This window comes from Pelodiscus sinensis, chromosome 2, assembly GCF_049634645.1.
Source record: "Pelodiscus sinensis isolate JC-2024 chromosome 2, ASM4963464v1, whole genome shotgun sequence".
In the NCBI taxonomy this organism is placed as follows: Eukaryota; Metazoa; Chordata; order Testudines; family Trionychidae; genus Pelodiscus; species Pelodiscus sinensis.
Window position 1 is genome coordinate 67,644,552 of NC_134712.1, and position 20,566 is coordinate 67,665,117.

The 20,566-nt window shown below is 39.5% G+C and overlaps 1 protein-coding gene across 1 annotated transcript in view; it reads left to right on the top strand.

The window, feature by feature from the left end:
- The window catches only part of PXDNL (peroxidasin like), a 175,333-nt gene extending 155,811 nt beyond the window's left edge, over positions 1 to 19,522 (top strand). The window contains 3 exon segments of the mRNA XM_075919820.1: positions 7,454 to 7,566; positions 9,877 to 9,930; positions 9,932 to 19,522. Of these exon segments, the coding sequence (XP_075775935.1) occupies positions 7,454 to 7,566; positions 9,877 to 9,930; positions 9,932 to 10,060 (296 nt within the window). The 3' untranslated portion in view covers positions 10,061 to 19,522.
- Positions 19,523 to 20,566: the final 1,044 nt, after the last annotated feature.

A 20,566-nucleotide genomic window follows, 5' to 3' on the forward strand; every position in this document is an offset into this window, starting at 1 on the left:
ATAGCTTTCTTTGATAGGATAAAGAGTCTTGTGGATAAGGGACAAGTGGTGGATGTGGTATACCTAGACTTTAGTAAGGCATCTGATATGGTCTTGCGTGATATTCTTATCAATAAACTAGGCAAATACAACGTATGTAGGACTACAATAAGGTGGGTGCATAACTGGCTGGATAATCCTACTCAGAGAGTAGTTATTAGTGATTCTCAATCCTGCTGGAAAGGTATAACAAGTGGGGTTCTGCAGGAGTCCGTTTTGGGTTCTGCGTGGGGTTCTGCAGGGCTTTGTTCAATATCTTCATCAACGATTTCTTCAAGTGTGGGCACCACACTTCAAGAAGGATGTGGAGAAATTGGAGAGGGTCCAGAGAAGAGCAACAAAAATGATTAAAGGTCTAGAGAACAGACCTTTGAAGGAAGGCTGAAAGAATTGGGTTTTTTAGTTTGGAAAAGAGAAGATTGAGGGGGGGACACGATAGCAGTTTTCTGGTATCTAAAAGGGTGTCATAAGGAAGAGGGAGAAAACTTGTTCATCTTGGCCTCTGAGGACAGAACAAGAAGCAATGGGCTTAAACTGCAGCAAGGGAGGTTTAGGTGGGACGTTAGGAAAAAGTTCCTAACTGTCAGGGTGGTTAAACACTGGAACAAATTGCCAAGGGAGGTTATGGAATCTCCATCTGTGGAGCTATTTAAGAGTAGGTTAGATAAATGTCTATCAGGGATGGCCTAGACAGTACTTGGTCCTGCCATGAGGGCAGGGGACTGGACTCGATGACCTCTCGAGGTCCCTTCCAGACCTAGTAGTCTATGATTCTATGATTTTATGATAATTACTACAGAATTAATTATGGGGTTGAGATTTATTTCCCTAATCTTGCAATCTGATAACAACCCCTCTTTTTTTCTGAAAGGGTTCATGGTAGAAGAGTGATTTGCAGTAGTTTCACAGCAATTGTACAAACAATTCGATCATATATGTGAAACTATGGTACAGCTAAATAAAAACATGTTTTCTCCTTAAATAAAGAGAAGTTATGTGTTTGACTGAAATTAGTCTTAAGGTGAAGTTAGGCAAACTGACTGGAAATAAGGCATACATTTTAAACAGTGAGGTTCTAACAGAGTGGCACTCACCATCCACAAGCCCCCTGGTGCTGTATTCCCCAAGTTTGTCAGCATGTTTGGCTACTCAGCCCTCTGGCCAAGTTACACCTCAGTGTGAAATACTTGCATCCCCTTCTAGGATATACCTTTCCAGGGGCCCATCTCAGTGCGCTCTGTTTAGTCTTTCTGTCTCTTTCCCCTCTCTGGATCAGATTGGTGCCTCCAGGAGACAGATTCTTGCTCCTATCTCAGGGCTTTACCTTAGTTCATCATTTTCACCATAGTCCATAATCTCTCACCAGCTCCACTGAGAGCGGTCTGTGGTGGTGCTGCTGCTGCTCCCTCAGTCAGCCGGTCACCTGTTGGCTTCGTTCCATGAGATCTGCACTGCTGCTTTGCTTTGCATCTCCATTTGTAGGCCTTTCCAGCCCCTGATTGGCCAGTTCCTCCACAGCTACTTCAGCCTCCTGGAAGACTTATCTATGGCCCTTTTCTGGGTTGGGGTGTAGCAGAACTATAGGGCCTCTGGAAGGGTGTCTCAGGGCCTTGTCCAGCCTATTACTGAAGGCAATTATTTTTTCTAAAGAGATTTTCTGGTTCAAACAGGAATTAATTTGTGTAGTCAGGTGAGACTAAAAGATCACAATGGTCTCTTTTGGACTTCAAATGTATGCATCTATTTATTTGTATATTATTATCATCCATAACCTTTGATCATGATTGAGGCCCTACTGTTCTGGAGGAGTAGACGCAGAAGAGTTTGACTTGACCGGGGTCTGTTTATTTAATCTTATTTAATCAAAAGTGAAGAATAATTCTCCATGAGTAAGAATTATATTTCCTCCTATGTCCATGTTCCCTGTGTTTGGTTGAAACTGGAATTGTACACGCTCACAGTTGAAAGTTTGACCCTAACCTGGAGAAGTAACATGCTGAAAATTGGTCTTCCAGTATTATATCACACATATGCAGTATGTGTGTGTCACTGCTGGGTAAACAGTTTTTATTATACACATTGCTCCATTCGATTACCATAGTGTTGGGATGGTGCTAAGAGAGGAATTTTGTAAAAAGTTATAACACAGCAGAAAGATACATTCAGTTATAAAAAGTCAGAGATCCTTAAATTAAAACATTTTAAAAAGTTTGATACTGAATAACCTGTGAATTAATTTATGCATTTTCATTCTCTTTCAAACTTCATCTTTCCATTTAGCAAAGCACTTATGTATGACGTAGGTATTTCAAAGAGAAAATATTTTCTCAAGCACAGCCTGCTGTCAAGTTAGTGCTTCTGTAAAAAAATTAGCAGATGTCAAGGCACATGTATTGATGTTTCCTTTTAAAGTATGAATAACTAACAGGTGCCAAAGGCTTGACAACAATTGGGTGCTACTATTTTTATTATTAATTTAGAAATACTTGATCTTCAAAGCAGAAGTTATTTATATAGAACAATGTAATTGAAGCAGGACTCAGGAACAGTGCATTTTCATATTGCATAAAATAGTGTGTGGCACATAAGTTCAAAGCCTAGAATGGATTCTTATTTAATCAAAAGTGAAGAATAATTCTCCACGGGTAAGAATTATATTTCCTCCTACATCCATGTTCCCTGTGTTTGTTTGAAACTGGAATTGTACACGCTCACAGTTGAAAGTCTCCCAGGGTACGTCTAAACTACATGGCTCCGTCGACGGAGCCATATAGATTTGTTGTTTTGGCAAAGGTAAATGAAGCCACGATTTAAATGATCGCGGCTTCATTTACATTTACATGGCTGCCGTGCTGAGCCGACAAACAGCTAATCAGCAGTTGGTCCGCTCAGCGCGCTAGTCTGGACACTCCCCTGCTGACATCAAAGCCCTTTGTCGGCAGCCCCGGTAAACCTCGTCCCATGAGGAATAACGGGGCTGCCGACAAAGGGCTTTGATGTCGGCAGGGGAGCGTCCAGACTAGCGCGCTGAGCGGACAAACAGCTGATCAGCTGTTTGTCGGCTCAGCGCGGCAGCCATGTAAATGTAAATGAAGCCGCGATCATTTAAATCGCGACTTCATTTACCTTTGCCTATGTGTCTAATCTACATGCCTCTGACGACAGAGGCATGTAGTCTAGACACAGCCCCAGTGATTAGTGTGCTGCTACTTCTGGCTTTAACCAAATTGTTTTATATTTTATTATTAGAGATGTGAAGATTTAACCAGTTAACAGATAAGCCTCACCCTTCAGGTTAATTGCTGGGGCTGCTCCAGTGCAGCAGCATGCCCTGCAGGCAGGGGCTGCTCCAGCCAGGAATCTGGAGTAGGGGCAGGGCCGGCCCATAACATTTTGGCACCTGAGGCGGGGAGCTCAAATGACACACTCATGCCCCCTCGCTTGGACCAAAACTTTGAAAGGTCTCAATTCTGTCCTCATCCTGTTCTACTCCTCTCATGGTACTGCAGAGAGAATACATATGCACCAGCAGCAGACACAATTTTCTACACTCTGGGTCCTAGTGGTGCAGCTCCCCCCCCCACGGTCTGGCATCTGAGGCGGCTGCCTCAGTTCTCATGGCAAGGCCAGCCCCAAGTAGGGGAGCATTTCAGATCTTTGGTTGATGAGCTGACCTGTGCACACTATTATGGGTGGAGGGAAAAGAGGGTGAAAGCATGGGGGCAGACTGAGCATAGAGACTTCAGCAGTGTTACTGTGCATGCTCAGTACAAGCCAGGCACCAAATGTGTATGTGTGTGTGGGCGGGGAGGGGAGGGGAACCAACCCCATCTGCCCTTCCCCCACCATACACATCACCTCTATCCAGGGGCTACTAAGGCACTGGACAACTCTACTTTTTTTGCTAGACAACTTAGCAGTTAGCCGACAGGAGCACTAAATCTCATTCCTACATAAAAGAAAGAAAATTAAATAAATATTAGACCCACTCAGCTCTAACACTAACATATTCTGACATCTTGTGACAAATTACTTATGGGACATTGGTTAGCCTTAAATATGTAGTGTACTGTATATTCTTACTTTGATACTAACTCTGTGGAGCGAGAGACAGACCCGTCAGGACTCCTGGACTCTCTCTTAGCTCTGGAAGGGGAGTGGAGTCTAGTGGGATATAGCAAGAGAGCAGATACATTTCAGCTATATATAAGAACATCAGAATGGCCATACTGGGTCAGACCAATGGTCCTTCTGGCCCTGTATCCTGTCTTCCAACAGTGGCCAATGCCAGATGCTTCAGAAGGAATAAACAAAAGAGGCAATCATCATGAGCCATTCCCTGTCATCCATTCCTGTCTTTTGGCAAACAGAGGCTAGAGACACCAATCCTGTGCATTCTGGCTACTAGCCATTCATGGACCTATCCTCCTTGAACTTATTTTGTTCTCATTGGAACCCTGTTATGGTTTGGCCCTTTCCACTATCTTCTGGCAAAGAGTTCCACAAGTTGACTGTGAAAAAATAATTAATTTTATTTGTTTTAAAATTAATTGGGTCAGCTTCTTGTGTTATGTTAGTAAAGGAATGAATAACATTTCCTTACTCTATTTTTCCACACCATTCATTATTTTCTAGACCTCTAACATATCCCCCCACCCTTTAGTCATTTCTTTTCCAAGCTGAAAAATCCCAGTTTTGTTAATCTCTCCTCATATTAATCATTTCTCTAATAATTTCTCTTGCCCTTTCTGTACCTTTTTCAAATACAATCTGTTCTTATCAGTTTAATATCTTTTCTTAGACGTGGTGACCATATCTGCATATAGTACTGAAGATGTGGGAATACCATGACTTTATATAGAATCATGGATTTGTCTTCTTATCCATTACTTTACTAATGATCCCCAATAGTCTGTTAGCTTTTTAGTTTTAGACAGCCACTGCACATTGAGAAGATGTTTTCAGGGAACTAACCACAGTGATTCCAAGATCCCTTTCTTGAGTGGTAACAGCTATTTTAGATCTCATCATTTTTGTATCTATAGTTATGATTATATTTTTCCTTGTGCACTACTTTGCACTTATCAACACTAAATTTCACTAAACCATCTGGTTTTGTGAGATCCCTTTGTAACTCTTTGCACGCAGCTTTGGAGTAGTGATTGTTAACTCCTTTTTCAAGAACATTTATAAGTTTTAGAGCAGTGATCCAAATGCAAATCCTAGCAGCCCAACACTCATTCCTACTTTTTTTCTCTTATCCTTAAGTGGAGTACCCAGCAATGTTTTCATGATGATCTAACAATCCTTCAATTGCATGAATGCCTAGCTTTTTGTTAATTGCCCTGCCTCTCTCTTTTTATAACAAACTCCCCTGCCACAAAGGCAAAGCTGCAAGCAGCTCAAACTCTGTTGCATTTATGATCTCCTTCTGGAATCAAGTCATACAGTTTTAATCAAACCTCAAGTATGAAATCCAGGAGTTGCAACTTCAGGGAGGCTACTACCAGGTAAATGGTGCCCTTGTGCCAGAGCAGCCCCTGCCAGTGGAGTGCCTAAGCCTGTTATAGGCAGAGACACATTCTGAGGACCAGTCTCTGTCCATGTGTTAGTTAGCCAATTAAATTATATTGTTTAACTGATCAGCCAATTAAGCAGGATATTACACCCCTATTTAATACTATACGCTCAATCCCCAAGTCCTGATTCAGACCTCAATCACCCCACTTAACAAAAATATGCATGAGGTAAAGGAAAACATTGTGCATTAGATTCCTAACTCATTTAAGGGGCTGCAGTGTAATCCCTCTCACTTAAGCCCACACATCCCATGGGATCATCTATTGCCCCCAGGCAATCTCTGAAATTTATAGGTGTTCTCTCTTGTCCAACTGAACTGCTTTACAAGTGCTTCCTAAGGCAATGGCTTCCCTTTGATAGGGGTTTCTCCTGTTCTAGCCTTTGCCCCGCATTAGGATTCCAATCCCTGAGATTCCAATCCCCTCTGACATTTCCAGATGGTGATGAGACAGTACCATGGAGGCAGCTGGCTTCTCCATGTTTTCCTCCATGCAGGGGGGAACATCTATCGAAACAGAGGATCCTTTCTGTAACCAGATAGCCTTGGCATAACCTGTGCTTCATTTTGTATCTGGCCCTTCTTCAGGCAATCTCCTACTAAAGAACAGCTAAAATTTCTGAAACAAGTGCATATCAGTAATGCAGCTTGCCTGGCAGAGCCTCTGTATCAATGGCTCTGGACCGGGTTGGTGCCTTTTCCAAATAGCTTGTTTTAAATGTTAGGAGGCTTTTACGCAATTGTTTCAAAGCAATAACCTGCAGAGGTGTTGCCAGAAAGCAGACCTCTGGGTCATTCATTTACAAGGGAACTAGTTCCTTTGGCCTGCTTGGGCATACCTAAAATAGAAAATGTAACCATGATCTGATGCTGTGATTAGCTAGCATGGACTAACTACAGAATCAGGGCCTTACGGTAAATGAAAAATATCAATCCCTTTACTGTGTTTGAGAAATGTATACTGAGAGCATGTAGCGTGGTTTCTCCTTTTCTGTTTCAGATAGTAGCCAGCCAGGGCTGAGGACAGAAATGCTAAACCCCTGGGAAAAGGGGAGGGGTCTCAAGCAGAAAGGTTGAGCTGGGGGTTAGGGTTAGCCTCCCCTGGCCAGCCCTTCTGCAATGCCCAGACTGCATGGATGGGGGCTCCAGCAGTGATTTCATAGGTCCCAGAGCTCCAGCGATTGCCACAGTTGCTAGAGCAGCCGTGGTGGCTGGGAGCCCCAGACCCTTTTAAACTGCCAGGCCCTTGGGGCAGCTGCTCCCTTTTCCACCCTTTGTCAGAGACCCGGATTGCAGCGGTGAGTTATTATAATTAATAAGAGTGAAATGTTCAAAATGTGAGTAGAATAGACATGTTACTTTGCAGTCATAGACTAGATGAGACTGAGATACATTTGTTTTGTAACCTCAAGCCCAGTTTGCCTTCCCCCCACCAAGTTTCCAGAGAGTAGAAGACACATTGTTTTATGTAGCTGTGTTGCTGGAAGTTCATCCCTTATGAATCACTGGTCCAAATTACATCAACCAGTCAGTTCCTAGGGAGTGTGAGAGCAGTGAGATCTGAACAGAGGCCATTGGTTACAGGACAGGTGGAAAATAAAATATTTACATTATCAAGTAGATTTTGGATCACAAATTTGTTCTGAGCAAAAATAGAAATGCAGATTAAGCCAAGACAAAAGCCTGCTGGTAAGAAAATGAACAAATGTCTGAAGGTTTTTTGAAGCTTTCATGTATATTCTTATCAAGAATAATGATTCACTCAGCTGTACTATTCCTCAGCTTAGTTTTCACCTTTTCCTATCTCACCTCTTCCTCCCCCCTCTCCTTTTGCAGATAATAAGCTGGAGGCTTGCCTGTGGCAGGAAGGTTGCATGGATGATGCTGGGATTCCACGTAAGGAAAATGAACAGTGGATGAAGGAAGACTGCATTAGCAGTAGCTGTGAGGTATGTATTGCTGAAAGTTCTCTCTGCTATCTAGTTCTCTCTTTCCTCTGGTATCATGCCAGCTGAAGCATGTTGCAATGATGAACTAAGAAAGAAAAGTGTGCCTCACAACTGCCCATAGCTTAGTGATAATAGGGAATATAAAGCTTCTGGGGAAATGTAGTGAAGACTTGCCATAACCACCACTAAACAAAAGGACAGAATATTTCAGATGGAGTCTCTTCTACTCCTCATCTTAAATATACATACCACGGAAGAAATCTGATGTTGGTGATAGCATTTTACACTAACTTAACTCCTTCACTGAATAGGTTGAAATCAGTTACAGAAGATGTGAGGCAGATTTAATGTAGTTCTATTTTTGTGATAGATAAATTCACAAATAGGCCTACTAACAGGGAATATAGATATCCTTTATGTATAGATTCGTTTATTCTAACACAAACAGTTCCATATCATTCTGAATCATATTCAGTTCTCATCATTCTCCCATGTGAAAAGAGGTGAGTTTTGGCTACACTCAATGGCTAGTAGGTCTTTTATGTATGGTCCAGCAACAGCCCGCCATCAATTTCTGTCCACGAGTGAGGTCATGTCTGCCACCCTGAGAGAAATGCTAAATTCCATTGCATAATCTTTGACTTCAGCCACTTTAGCTCTGCCATTGGTATGCACATATTGCTTCCATGTACTCAAATTTACAATGCACATATGGCCTACATTCTACTCAAGAGTTACTCCCACAAGATAATGCTAAAGTTGTACACTAATATTTCTGCGGGTTCTGTGCATAAGACAGCTTCAGTGGGATTCACAGTGCCTATGTACATAGGGCCATCTTCATAGGGTTGAATTTCACTCCATATATGGATACAAAACTTCAGCTCCTCCATCCTTGTGTATTGAATTCATTGAATGGAATGATTTCATAGGCCTTAGATATATACACGTATGTGAATGGGACGACTTCAGCTCAATGGACTGCTGCATAAAAATGATAAGTCTTTGCAGGATTGGGGGCATCATTTTTTCCTGGACTTTACCTAATCTATAGACATTAGGTGCTTCCCCTGCTTAGGTGATTATCTGCATTTTTAGGCATCATATATCTTTGAATGTCTCACCCAAGATCTAATATGGACTTAAATATAACCAATACAAATAAATGCTTATTTTTTTACTTTAACAGGATAACTGGCCTCTTAAGTGAAAATGCAGTAGTTCAGGTATGCTCTACTTTGAATATAATGAGGAGTCATCGGAAAAAGGCAGGTAAGAACTGTCTGGGAGTGAGAGGTCACCAGGTGAGAGCGGCCAGAACCAGTGGAGTGTAAGTGGTTCCCGAGGGAAGGCAGTAAGGGCAGAAGAGGATTTTGCTGGCCAAACCAGAGCAGCAAAGCTGTGGACTGACAGCATGGGAGCAGCAAAAAGACTTACCTACTATGATCATAATGTTGGCCTCGAGGGAGTGAGGGGTGAATTAATAAAATCCCAGAAGACAGGCTGTGAGGATTTCTGCTGTTTCCAGCATGAGTGCTCCTGGCAGCATCACATAGAATGTGGGAAGGTGATTGGCCCCTGGGAGGAGGGGAACAACTGTCAGTGTCTAGAAGAGGGAAACTGAGGCAAGGAACTGCTTGCAGGGCCGTCACAAAAGGCACCTGGGAGTGATTGCCCTTTGACAGCAACTCATAGCAATGTTATGCTATGATCTTTTTATAACCCTTTTAGCACATCCCATTTTTTTTTGTCTTATAGCAAACTCAGTTGTGAAATATAACAGACAATAAAAGGTATTTTGATTATTAGCATTGGCTTCCCTTAAGAAATAGCACAGAATGGAACTCACTTATTGTGACTTACAGTGAACTTAGATATTAAACTATTTTATAATTAATCTGAATGGAAAGCTTGTCTTTTGCATAGCGGTGTGCAAATCAAACCTTTGTCAAGTGCAAGTCATTTTTTTTTAAAAAAGAAAGGCAATTCAATTAGAAAACTTTCATAATAGCTAGAACTGTTGAACAATTTTTTTTTGCTCTGAGCATTGTAATTAATCTCAGAAACCTGTCAAGTTGATCTTAAAACTAGGAAAATGATCACTTATTTGTGTGCATATGTACATCATTTCATTCTATACAAGTCTGCATGACAGATACCATCTGCATATTTTTATGAACTATATTTTATATGCTGCACTGGAAAATAGCACCGTAAGAAATATTGATACTGTGCTATTCTGGTGTGTGTGTTTGGTTTTTGTTTGTTTGTTTTTGAGAAAGGAGATAATACTTTAACATTACCTTTCAGAATGGCCAAATAATCTGTACTGTAGAGACATGTCTCCTGGTAGAGTGTTTGACCCCCCACATTGTTGGAAGGAAAATGCTGTCCAGTCTGCATAGACAATGAAAACCCCATGGAATCACTATTAGAACTTAAACATGATTCGTCTGAAAAGGAGCTGCCTTTTGGATCTACTAAAGAAATGTAGCTTCCACATTCAAAAGTTACAAGCACTGCTGACTACAATACATGCACAAATTGTTTGATGTAAAAACACTGATGGAACAATCAAGTCGCTTTAAGCTTTGTACTGTGGTGGGCATATTCTATACAATTACCTTTCAACATTGCTAGATCTAATGTAAAGATGAGCAAGGCGAAGAAAGAGTATACTGAAAGCTATTTATAGTTTATTATATTTTGTAGTCTGACATAGAAAATTGTTAAATGTTAGATTCATAAATTCAATTTTAGATTTATTATCCTCTTTTTCAAGAGTCAGGGGAAAAAAGATATAAAAACATGGCATTTCTTTAAACCTTATAATTCAGCCACTGGCAAAGGCTTTCTTTTAAAATTTATACACATTTTAATACTGTAATGAGAAATGTTTTAATAATTACATTGTTCTAAAGAAAAGGGTTACAGAAAAGACATTTGCACTTGACCTGCATGGTTCTGTTTTTAGTTGTTTTTGTTCTGAGTGGTATTATATTATGGGGAAACAATTTGGTTTCCTTTTACAAGACTATATTCTGATCCCATGTTCGCTTTATGGAGCTTGGGTTTTCGCAAAATCAAAATGAAAAAGAAGCATAGAACAGTTCTTTGCAATCTCATCATGTTTAGACTCTGATTGGAAATGCAAAGCACATCTCAGGTATCTTTCCATGTATGCACATGTCTTCAATAGGGGATAAAGAATATATGAGTGCAATGTAATTTGCCAGGAAGTTATTTGTACTTCTTTTTCCATTCTGCATGTATCTCTGACTGGCATCAGTAGAACAGATAGAGAGAATGGACTCATCTGTTCAAGTTCCCTGCAAGTAGAACGTTATGCAAATCCCTTACTGTATGTTATTGTGATGTTGTGATCATTGACATGAGAGAATTGAGAATTTTTTTCAAGATGCAATTATTAAAATAAGGGAACACATTTTTAAAACCTGGGTCCTAAGCTGAACCTTCAAAAATGCCTGTGCACAAATGTTCATTTTCATGTGGAATTAGCCGATTTAGACATGAAAGCAGAAGCTGGGCATGCATGTTTACTTGTACATGTACATTTTTTGCAGCCACGGCTTAGAAACTGATTCTGTTTTGGAACTTAGTCTTGAATTAAAAGTTCGAAAAGGAAGATCGCTGACCTGCACATACCCTTAATTCATAAAACCTGTGCATCCCACCTACTTCATTACATCTTATCTTGTTTGTCATTGTCTGTTAACCAACAATAGGTCATCTAATAATGTTGTGCATGGAGTTTCTCACACACCTGAAACTATATGCACAAATGGTGGGTCATTAGGACGGATTCACAAATGATAGATGCTTAGTTCTAAGGAACATCTGATTTTATAGGAGCAACAGCAGCTCAGAAAGAGGGCATTTTAAAATCTGGACTCATGTAGCGATAGCATGGTAAAGAAGATACTGAAATCTGAATGGAAAGAAAAACATCTCTCCTGTGAAGGAAATTCTTTCTGACAAGTCATATTCAGAAATAGCTATTGAAAACAATGTGAAAATCTGTATAAAAACTGAGTAGGACAGAGCCCTATCATTCTTCTTTGGGGTTACATTTAACCTTAGATGCACAAATAAGCATGTCATCATGTACAATATTCTGTAATATCAGTGAATACTGTAGAGATGATTTAACAAGATCATACGTACCTTGAAATCTGGGTCAAACCTTGGTAATTTATATCCTTATTCTACTTATAAAGCCACATATATGTTAATTTTTTATTCTACTCAGCTACACAGAGACTATTTGACCAATATTCTTTAACGCACTTCACTGTCTTGAGTCAGTTACAACATTGTTATAGAATGGCTGCATCAAAGTTCACAGCCAAGTAACCTTCAGGAATCTTAACGCCCTAGTTCTATGAGTGCAGTATATTTCGATCAGTGACTTACGAAGATCATTTTTATGAATATTGATGATTTTGTAGGATACATTTTAATTAAACTGAAAATAGTATCATCTTCATTTATGAAAGACACTTTTTGTAATCATAAGAACATTCACCTGATGGAGAATGAAATTAACCCCTATTCACCACTTAAGGTTGTGTCTAAGTGGAATGTAAGTGCTACGTATGCCTTGTATTGGCTAGCTCCACAGAGCTGAATTTCACTTAAAAATATTTCCTCAGAATAAGAACATAAGAACATAAGAATGGCCATACTGGGTCAGACCAAAGGTCCATCTAGCCCAGTAGCCTGTCTGCCGACAGTGGCCAGCACCAGGTGCCCCAAAGAGGGTGGACCAAAGAAAATGATGAAGCGATTTTTCTCCTGCCATCCTTCTCCAGCCTCTGACAAACGGAGGCCAAGGACAGCATTTCTATCTCCTGGCTAATAGCCTTTTATGGACCTATCAGAGTATATCTGTTCTCCATATTGTGCCATGGAAGTTCCGGGGGAAATAATAATGGTGAGTTGTCAGTAGTTTGTCTTGCATATACAATTAATAGAAATGGGGCATACATTTGAACAAATACATTATTATATAAAAGGTTCTTCTTAATCAATATCTTCTATAACTATTGGTTGATATCTAATAAGGAGCAGGGACAAAAATGACTGAAATGATAATTTGGATGATAAACCAAATATCACATACCCAGTCTGACATGAAAAGTTAATCACAACACAACTAGTCAGCCTGTGCATACTACAGAAAGCACCAGAAAGTAAATTGAAAGCTGGTTTGAAAATGTTTTAAGCTACTATGCAATGTAATTCTTCTTTAGATTATATTCAATAGTTACTCACGTTATTGTAATGCATTTTGTAAATTTATATTGAAGCTGATGTATTAAAACGTACAATAGCATTTCAACAATATATATTCAGATATAACTATCAACAGGGTGTAGTCTAAAAACAATCAGAAGACTAATAAATTATGTATTTTGAAAGTCCTTGACAAAAGCAATAGAAAAGTTTCAGTTACAGTGAACTGAATTTCATGCTATAAATTGGTCCCCATATGACAAATAAGGTAAAAAGAAATTATTGTGTAGCTTGCACTCAGAATTTTAGCTTCAAGCTTGTAATTAATTTTTATTATTGAAAGCCATATACAAGCCTCTATCACTACTGAAATTTTAGGACAAATGTAACAATTAAATACAAGCTCTGTAAGCAAAGTCTGTGGTAAAATTCATATATGACATATTTGTACCTCATTAATATACAAAACCAGGGATGTTTTTAAATACATATGGTACTAAATGTTGTGCCTGAAATATGACTTCATGGTATATATTTTCCAAAATAATCTGGGTTTGTCTGTGTGTGTGTTTAAGCATTCACTCTGGTTTTGGAAGTAGGCTAGAACAGTGTTTCTCAACCAGTGGTACGAGTATCTTTAAGGGTACTTGAGAGAACTCTGGTGGGGGTGGGGGTACGTCAACACAACTGAAATTTGAAGAAAACTGAATTTTTGTTCTAATTTTTACAGTGCTTTATTATTTTTGTACTTTTTGCACCCAAAAAATGTCATCACTCGCCCGGCTACAATTAAGTTGTTTAAACAAATGTGTTGCAATGGTAGAAAAAAATGGTGTGTCTGAAAACTGTAGGTACTGGGGATATTTTTTTTTTTAAAGGGGTACTTTATAAAAAAAAAAGGTTGAGAAACACCGGGCTAGAACTTACATACATACATTAAGTCACGGCTACAATAAAAACTTGTTACTGTGATTGGAGATGGAGGAAATGTAAAATCTGAATTCAGGTTCAGGTGTCTGTCTGGGGCTATGTCTTCTTTCAGAAGAAGCTTTTCCGGAAGAGATCTTCTGAAAAAACTTCTGAAAAAGCATGTCCCCACTGCCAAAGTGCATCGAAAAAGTGATCTGCTTTTTCAAAAGATAGCGTCCAGCCTGAATGGACACTATCTCACATTTAAACTGTGATTACTGTGGATGGAGTGGCCACCAGGGCATCTGTGCTTTTTCCTCTTTCCTCTTCTTCTGGACGAACTCCTTCTTCCCAGACCACACACATCTTTTTCCGAAAGAGTTCATTGAAAAAAGGCGTCTTCCTTGTAGAAAGTGCTTTACCAATGTTGGAAAAACCTCTCTGTTCTTTCAATTTTTTTTGAAAGAATGTGATTGCAGTGAGGACATAAATGAAGTTTTGTTGAGAAAATGGCCGTTTTCTGAAAAAAATCTCTGTTGTGTAGACAGACCCTGACTGTTTGTATTCTTCTTTGAACTCATGTAATCTAAATCCTAATTCAGACTTTTTGACAGCAATAGGAACCTGTTTCAGATCACATATTTACAGGGATAAATCAACTCTACTGAAGCCAATGAAGTTACAGTGGTGCACGAGATAAATTTCAGAACCTGAATTCAAAGGGAATTGGATCATGGCGATCATCGCAAAAAGAAAAACCCTTCCTATATTTTTTCCACTCCAGGGCACAGATAGCAGAAATGAATGGTAGGGTGGAAAGCACAGTCATTTCAAAAACTCAACATTAGTTTGGTTCTTGATCCAATGGATCTAGGGTTCTTGATCCATTACTGTATTCAGACCAATTCATCCATCTCTCAGCTGAGATGCTGACTTGAGATAATATAGCCTGTGAATGAGTAACATTTGTATTTGATATCCTAGAGATGGCTTTTGCATTTATAGATTTCACAATATAGAAACAGAAATAGATATCATCAGGAAAACTGGAAAAAGGACTTAACACAAAGTGACTAAAACTTTGCTACACTATTTTTGTGTCTTTTTGCAAATGCTGCACTGAAAAATGGTGCTGTTTTAATATGAGAAAATTTCAATATACTTTTTGTCAGTGTTCACCAATGCAATAAAAAATACTTTCAAACTTTTATGGTGCAATGTATAAAATGCTATAGTGCAATTACATTTGTGAAAGAAGAAGCAAATTACTATTCAGTTACATACTTTATAATGCCACTCTTTCCTAAGAGTACATCTACACAGTAGCACATAGCTTGAAATAAGCTATGCAATTTGAGGTATGTAAATGGCACAGCTTATTTCAAGATAGCCTATTTCGAAATTTGGCACTGTCTGAAGAGTGCTAATTTCGAAATAGAGTGCTATTCCAATGAGTTCCTTAATCCTCATGCAACAAGGTTTATGGGACATCAGAATAAAAAGCCTGTTATTTCAAATGCATTTCAAAATAACAAGCTTGCTGTTAAGATGCACAGAATGCTATTTCAGGATAATGGACATTATTACAAAATAGCGCTGCTGGGTAGACATACCCTTAGTTTTTAAAAAATACTTTTTTGTTGATTTCCTCTTTCACTTTATTTCAAAATATTGAATTTGTTTGTAATTGTTCATAACTTAACAGTCACAACATTGTATCTACATAATTGATTTAAGATATCTGGAGAGAGGGATTTTCCTGTTTGTTCTGGCAACATTTTGCTACAAAACTCTGAAAAATATATCTTTCTATTTGGGTAAAATTTTCAATTAAAAGAAGCATATACACATCCAGCATTTGTTGTTGACCAATGTGGGTTTTGAAATGTTTCCAAAAGTAAGTGCTCAACTTTATTTATCTGCTTCAATAGAATCAAATGTATTTTGTTGAATATAAATTCTGTTCTGAACAGGGGCCTGTTCCAGAAATGAATTTGAACTAAAAGGACTACTCATGTATGATGGAGCAATACCTTTTTCTTTGTAAACATATTTTCAAAAGGTACATGAAAGCTAATGGCAGTGCACTCCAAGATTTTGAATCCAGTACATGCACAAGAACAGAATAATCATGTTTCTTATACTGATTGGCGATATATATTTCTGCTGTAGTGTCTGAGTCTACTCCCTGTAATGAGAAACCTTCAATTGACTTCCAGAGAAATAGGATCAAATACACAAACCGTACATTCAGAGCAACATCTGAAAGTTAATGCCACAAAGTGGACTTATGGTGGCAATGAAAAGTCTTCTAAAACTTTTATATGTCTACACTACGGGACAAAGTCGAATTAAGATACGCAACTTCAGCTACGTTAAGTGTGTAGCTGAAGTCAAAGTGGCTTAACTCAGCTTTTGGAGCTGTCTACACTGCAGGAAGTTGAAGGGAGAACACTCTTCCTTCGACTTCCCTTACTCCTCATGAAAGCAGTGTTACCGGTATTGACTGGAGTACCTCTCTCACTTCGCACTGTCTTAACTAGATTGCTAATTCAAAGCTGGGAAGATTGATGGCGTCAGCTTCAATCTTTCTCTGTAGTGTTGATGTACCTGTCAGGGACTCTAGCCCAGATGGCTCGGTTTGTTGTCTGACCGCAAAGAGACAAGCAACACCAGCAAAGTCCAATCATAAGCTCTTTATTGAAGAGTGCACACAACAATAGAGAGCGGCCCGTCTCCAAAGAGAACCAGCCGCGATTTTAGTAACAGGTAGGCTTATAAAGACAGTTCCGTCACGTCATAAGCTCTTCACCCAAGCCACTCACCCCCCTTTCTAAAACTTTTAATATCTATGCATATCTTGGCCAACCATTCATTGTGGCCAGAAGCGCTTCATAATGCATCAGCAACTTTCTTATCAATCACAAAAGGCAGGTACCGGGAACAAGGAGACAAGGGAGTCGGGCACAAACAAAGGGCAAAAACAGGGAGGTGAGATTAGCGAAGGGGAGCAGAAACAGGGAGGTACTGACCAGTTCCCAAAGCAAGCCGCAGTAGGTACAAATATGTAATTTATCACTTATCTTACATTTTATAACCTAAGCCAGCATGGAGGGTGCGCCTCTGTTTGAACCACATTCCTGGTTCTGGTCAAGAATACTCAGAGGCCTATGAAATTAGCTTTGTTAACTTTCCTTAGCATAATGTTGACCAAGCCTTGTTTTTCTGGGCCCAACATACCCTAAAGAGATTAATCAGCTTGGAGCTTTCAGAGGGCTTCCATTTCATTGCACCCTATTCCATTTAGACCTAGTAATACTGAACTAAAGTAATAACTGCCACATGACTGTTCAAAGGTCTGTGAAATAAGTTTTGGTCTCACTGTAGATCCCAGTGGGCAAATGTTCCATAATACAAAAGCCATGAAGTTGACATTAATAGACATCCTCTTGGCAGTCTCTGCAGAGTCAGCGATTTAATGAGTATGAAGGCTAAACTACACTCTCATTCCCTAGAAAATGATCCAGAAGAGAGGACAGGCACATTGACTAGACAATCTGGGCTAACTTGTAATGAATGAGTATGTGGTACTCTGGATGTGAGTTCTGAGGATACAGATAAGACTTCAATCCCCAGGACAATTTTGCATCTCTCACAAGTAACATTTCCTTTCTAACTCCTGGTGGATTTTTGTGTTTCATTTTTTCTCCTCTGATATGTTTTTTCCTCTTGATGGAAGAAAGCCCCAGTTTTATTATCTAGCAAGATATTTCCTTATTCATCATAAGGAAATGGGTAAAGATATTACTCCAAAGTTTGTAGGTCATTATTTTGGTCATATAGCCTGAATTTTGCAAATATTCTTCATAGTTCAGGTGGTGAAAAATGTATAATCCTAAAATATTTTTATTTGTGTCATGGAAATACTGCTCCTGTCTTAGTGGATAGCAGGAATATTTGCATATGGAATAGTTATAGAAAACAAAATCCAGGTTTCTATTTTCTTCTCTTTTTTTAAAATTTTAGTTGTGTGTGTGCATATAATATAAAATATCTACCTGTGCTACTGCAAGCTATATATATTTTGTTCCCCTGAAAAATTGGTAACAAAGTTAATGAGAACAGCATAAACCCTGAAAAATGTACTTGCATAGGAATATAGATTAACATTGACGATCCTGGAGGAAATAACACAGAGAGTTTTAGTCAATAAAAGTAGAATTTAGTCATAATTAGAGTTAACACGGATTTCTACTCAACTCTTCAGGAAGAAATACAGGAAATATTTTCAGTTTTATGAGAAACCATATACTTTTTGCAAAACAGTCTCACAGCAGAAACATTCAAAGTAAATAAAATAAACTTAGGTCCTTGTGGAGAAGATGAAAATGCATTTGATTAGCTCTTCAACACATTGGAATATAAATAAAAAATATTAGAATGGGATGAGTCTCAGGTCCAGGCATAACCTAAAGGGGCTTTCTAGGCCTCCCTTTTCCCCAAGTACGAGGCATTTGGGCAGCTTGTCTTTCTGTAAATACTGCAGGCAGTTCTTAGTGCAAAGAGGATGGAAGTTTAGCCCTCTATATTATGCACTGCAATCTTAGCTGTTTTAGCTTATTTTAGAACAGCAGTGGTCTCCACTTTCTCTCCATCTCATACAGTGTCAGGATTTCTGGGGCTCTTATCTCCAGATTGGCTTACTCCCAAGCTACTCTTCATTTTTTTTCCCTGGAGTTTTATCTGTGGGGGGAGACTATCTTAAAAAGAGCACACTGCCCCTAGTTGCTCCCAACTCCTCACTTGGTTGAGAAAATGGCTCAGAGTCTGCACTGGTAGCTGCAGTCTCTCCTCCAGCACTAGCCAAGAAGTGTCCATTACAAGGTCAGGTCAATCTTCTTCAGTTCCTGTGACTCAGAAAACCAGACTAGTCAATAAGGCTTATCAGATGCTAAATATTAAAATCCCTCTGACCACTCTGTTCTAATTCATCTCTAATGATAAAAGTTCTGGAGTCTTCTTCCCGATTTTTAATGAAGCCACATGGCAAGGAGTCTGGCATCCCTTCTGGCATGCTTTCTTCTTAAGAGGAAGATCTGGGTGAGATATTTCCCTCCTTTTCTTCACCAATGATACGTGCAATGATGCAGTGCTCTAAAGAAAGATGATCCATGAGCAAATACCAGACCAGAAAATAGGCCAATGGAGAGCACTGCCCCTCCTCAATCATGCAGAAGCAAATCAAACAAGAAAAGCCAAAAAGCACTTCATATCTGGATCTCCTTTCACAGATTCTAGCTTCTCCCCTTAAAAAGAGAACCCTTGCCTTCACATCATAATTCAGCCAGAGAAGCAGGATAATTTTCTTCTACTGGAATTATTTGACCTAGATCAGGAAAACAATAGCTGTTATAGAGATCCAGGCAGGGAAAGAAGATGAACAGGTAAGGCCAAGATTGATTCTTTCAATCAAAATTAAAATGAAATTCTACAGTCCCTCCTTATTCTTCTGTCAAAGTTATCATTAGTAGAGCCGGTCAATGTTTTTGTTAAAAATGACCTATTTTTAAAAAAATGAAATTTTGACAAAAAATCATTTTTCAAAACTTTCTTTTAGATCAGACAACCCCAGTGTCCTACCCCCTTTGGTTTCCTTTTTCCTCCCCTTTTCAGTGACAAAGGAGGGTGGGAAGAAAGATGCATAAAACTGAGACATTTTCAGCTTGAATTTTTTTTTTAAATTCAAGGTGGACATTTTTACAAGGATATACTCCAGCAAAGAGAAACTATCCCCAGAAATCCTGCAGACAGGTAAATACAAGTGATATTTGGTGCCTCTTCGACAGTATTAGGCCCCATTTCAGCAAATTCTTGCCTTTACTCATCTGAGTAGTCCTAGCCTAAAATGACTTTGCTAGCACTACTTCTATGCTTAATTTCAGACTTATGCTCCATCAGGGTCTTAGAGCAGCAATGGGCAACCAAGAACAGTGATTGGGCTGCATGAAAGGCCCTCCTTCCTTTCAGTGGGCCTCTGTCTGTTCCCTTCCCCCATACACCTCTGGCCTGCTGGGGCACTGGAGCCCCTCATTTCCTACTCCTCCTACTTCCTCCTAGCACGTTCAGAGACCCAGGAAGGGCTTGATTCATGCTCCTCCGTCCCTGCTGCTCCCCTTCCCTCCCAGAGCATGAACAGCCATGAATAGTTGATTCACAGCATTCCAGCTTTGGGAGGGAGTGGAAGGAGAGGGATAGGGCATGGATCAGGTGATTCATGGCTCTCTGAAGGTGCTGGGAGCAGGGGAGTAGGAAGTGTAGAGCTCTGGTGTCCCAGTGTACAAGAGGTGCATGATGCAGGGGAGCAGACTTCCACCGGGCCTCACGTGAAGCATCAGAGGGCTGCAGGCCGCAGACTTCCCACCATTGTCTTATAGATTCACAGGCAAGTGAATGCCTCACCAGAACAACAGTGACCTAATGCAATTTCCTAAAAAAGTGTGTCTTCCAACAGCACTGTGCACAATCAAATCAATAGTCAAATCTCAGAACTAGACCCATTTCTCCCAGAATTCCTCCCTTTCCAAATCCACCCATCTCTTCTCACCAAACAGGTTTTAAAGGCTTTTATCCTATTAAACTAGTTTAGCTAAAAATTGTTACTAGGAATAGATATTTTAAGTGAATACTGAACACAACAGTCCTCATTCTTAGGATTGCCACCTGGCTGTCTTCTAACCAGCCTGGCCAATTTCTGTACTGTCTTGCTATTTAAAAATTTTGATGTTGTTTTGTTTTTTACTTGGAATATGTTAGTGCATTCTATAGTTCTCATTCC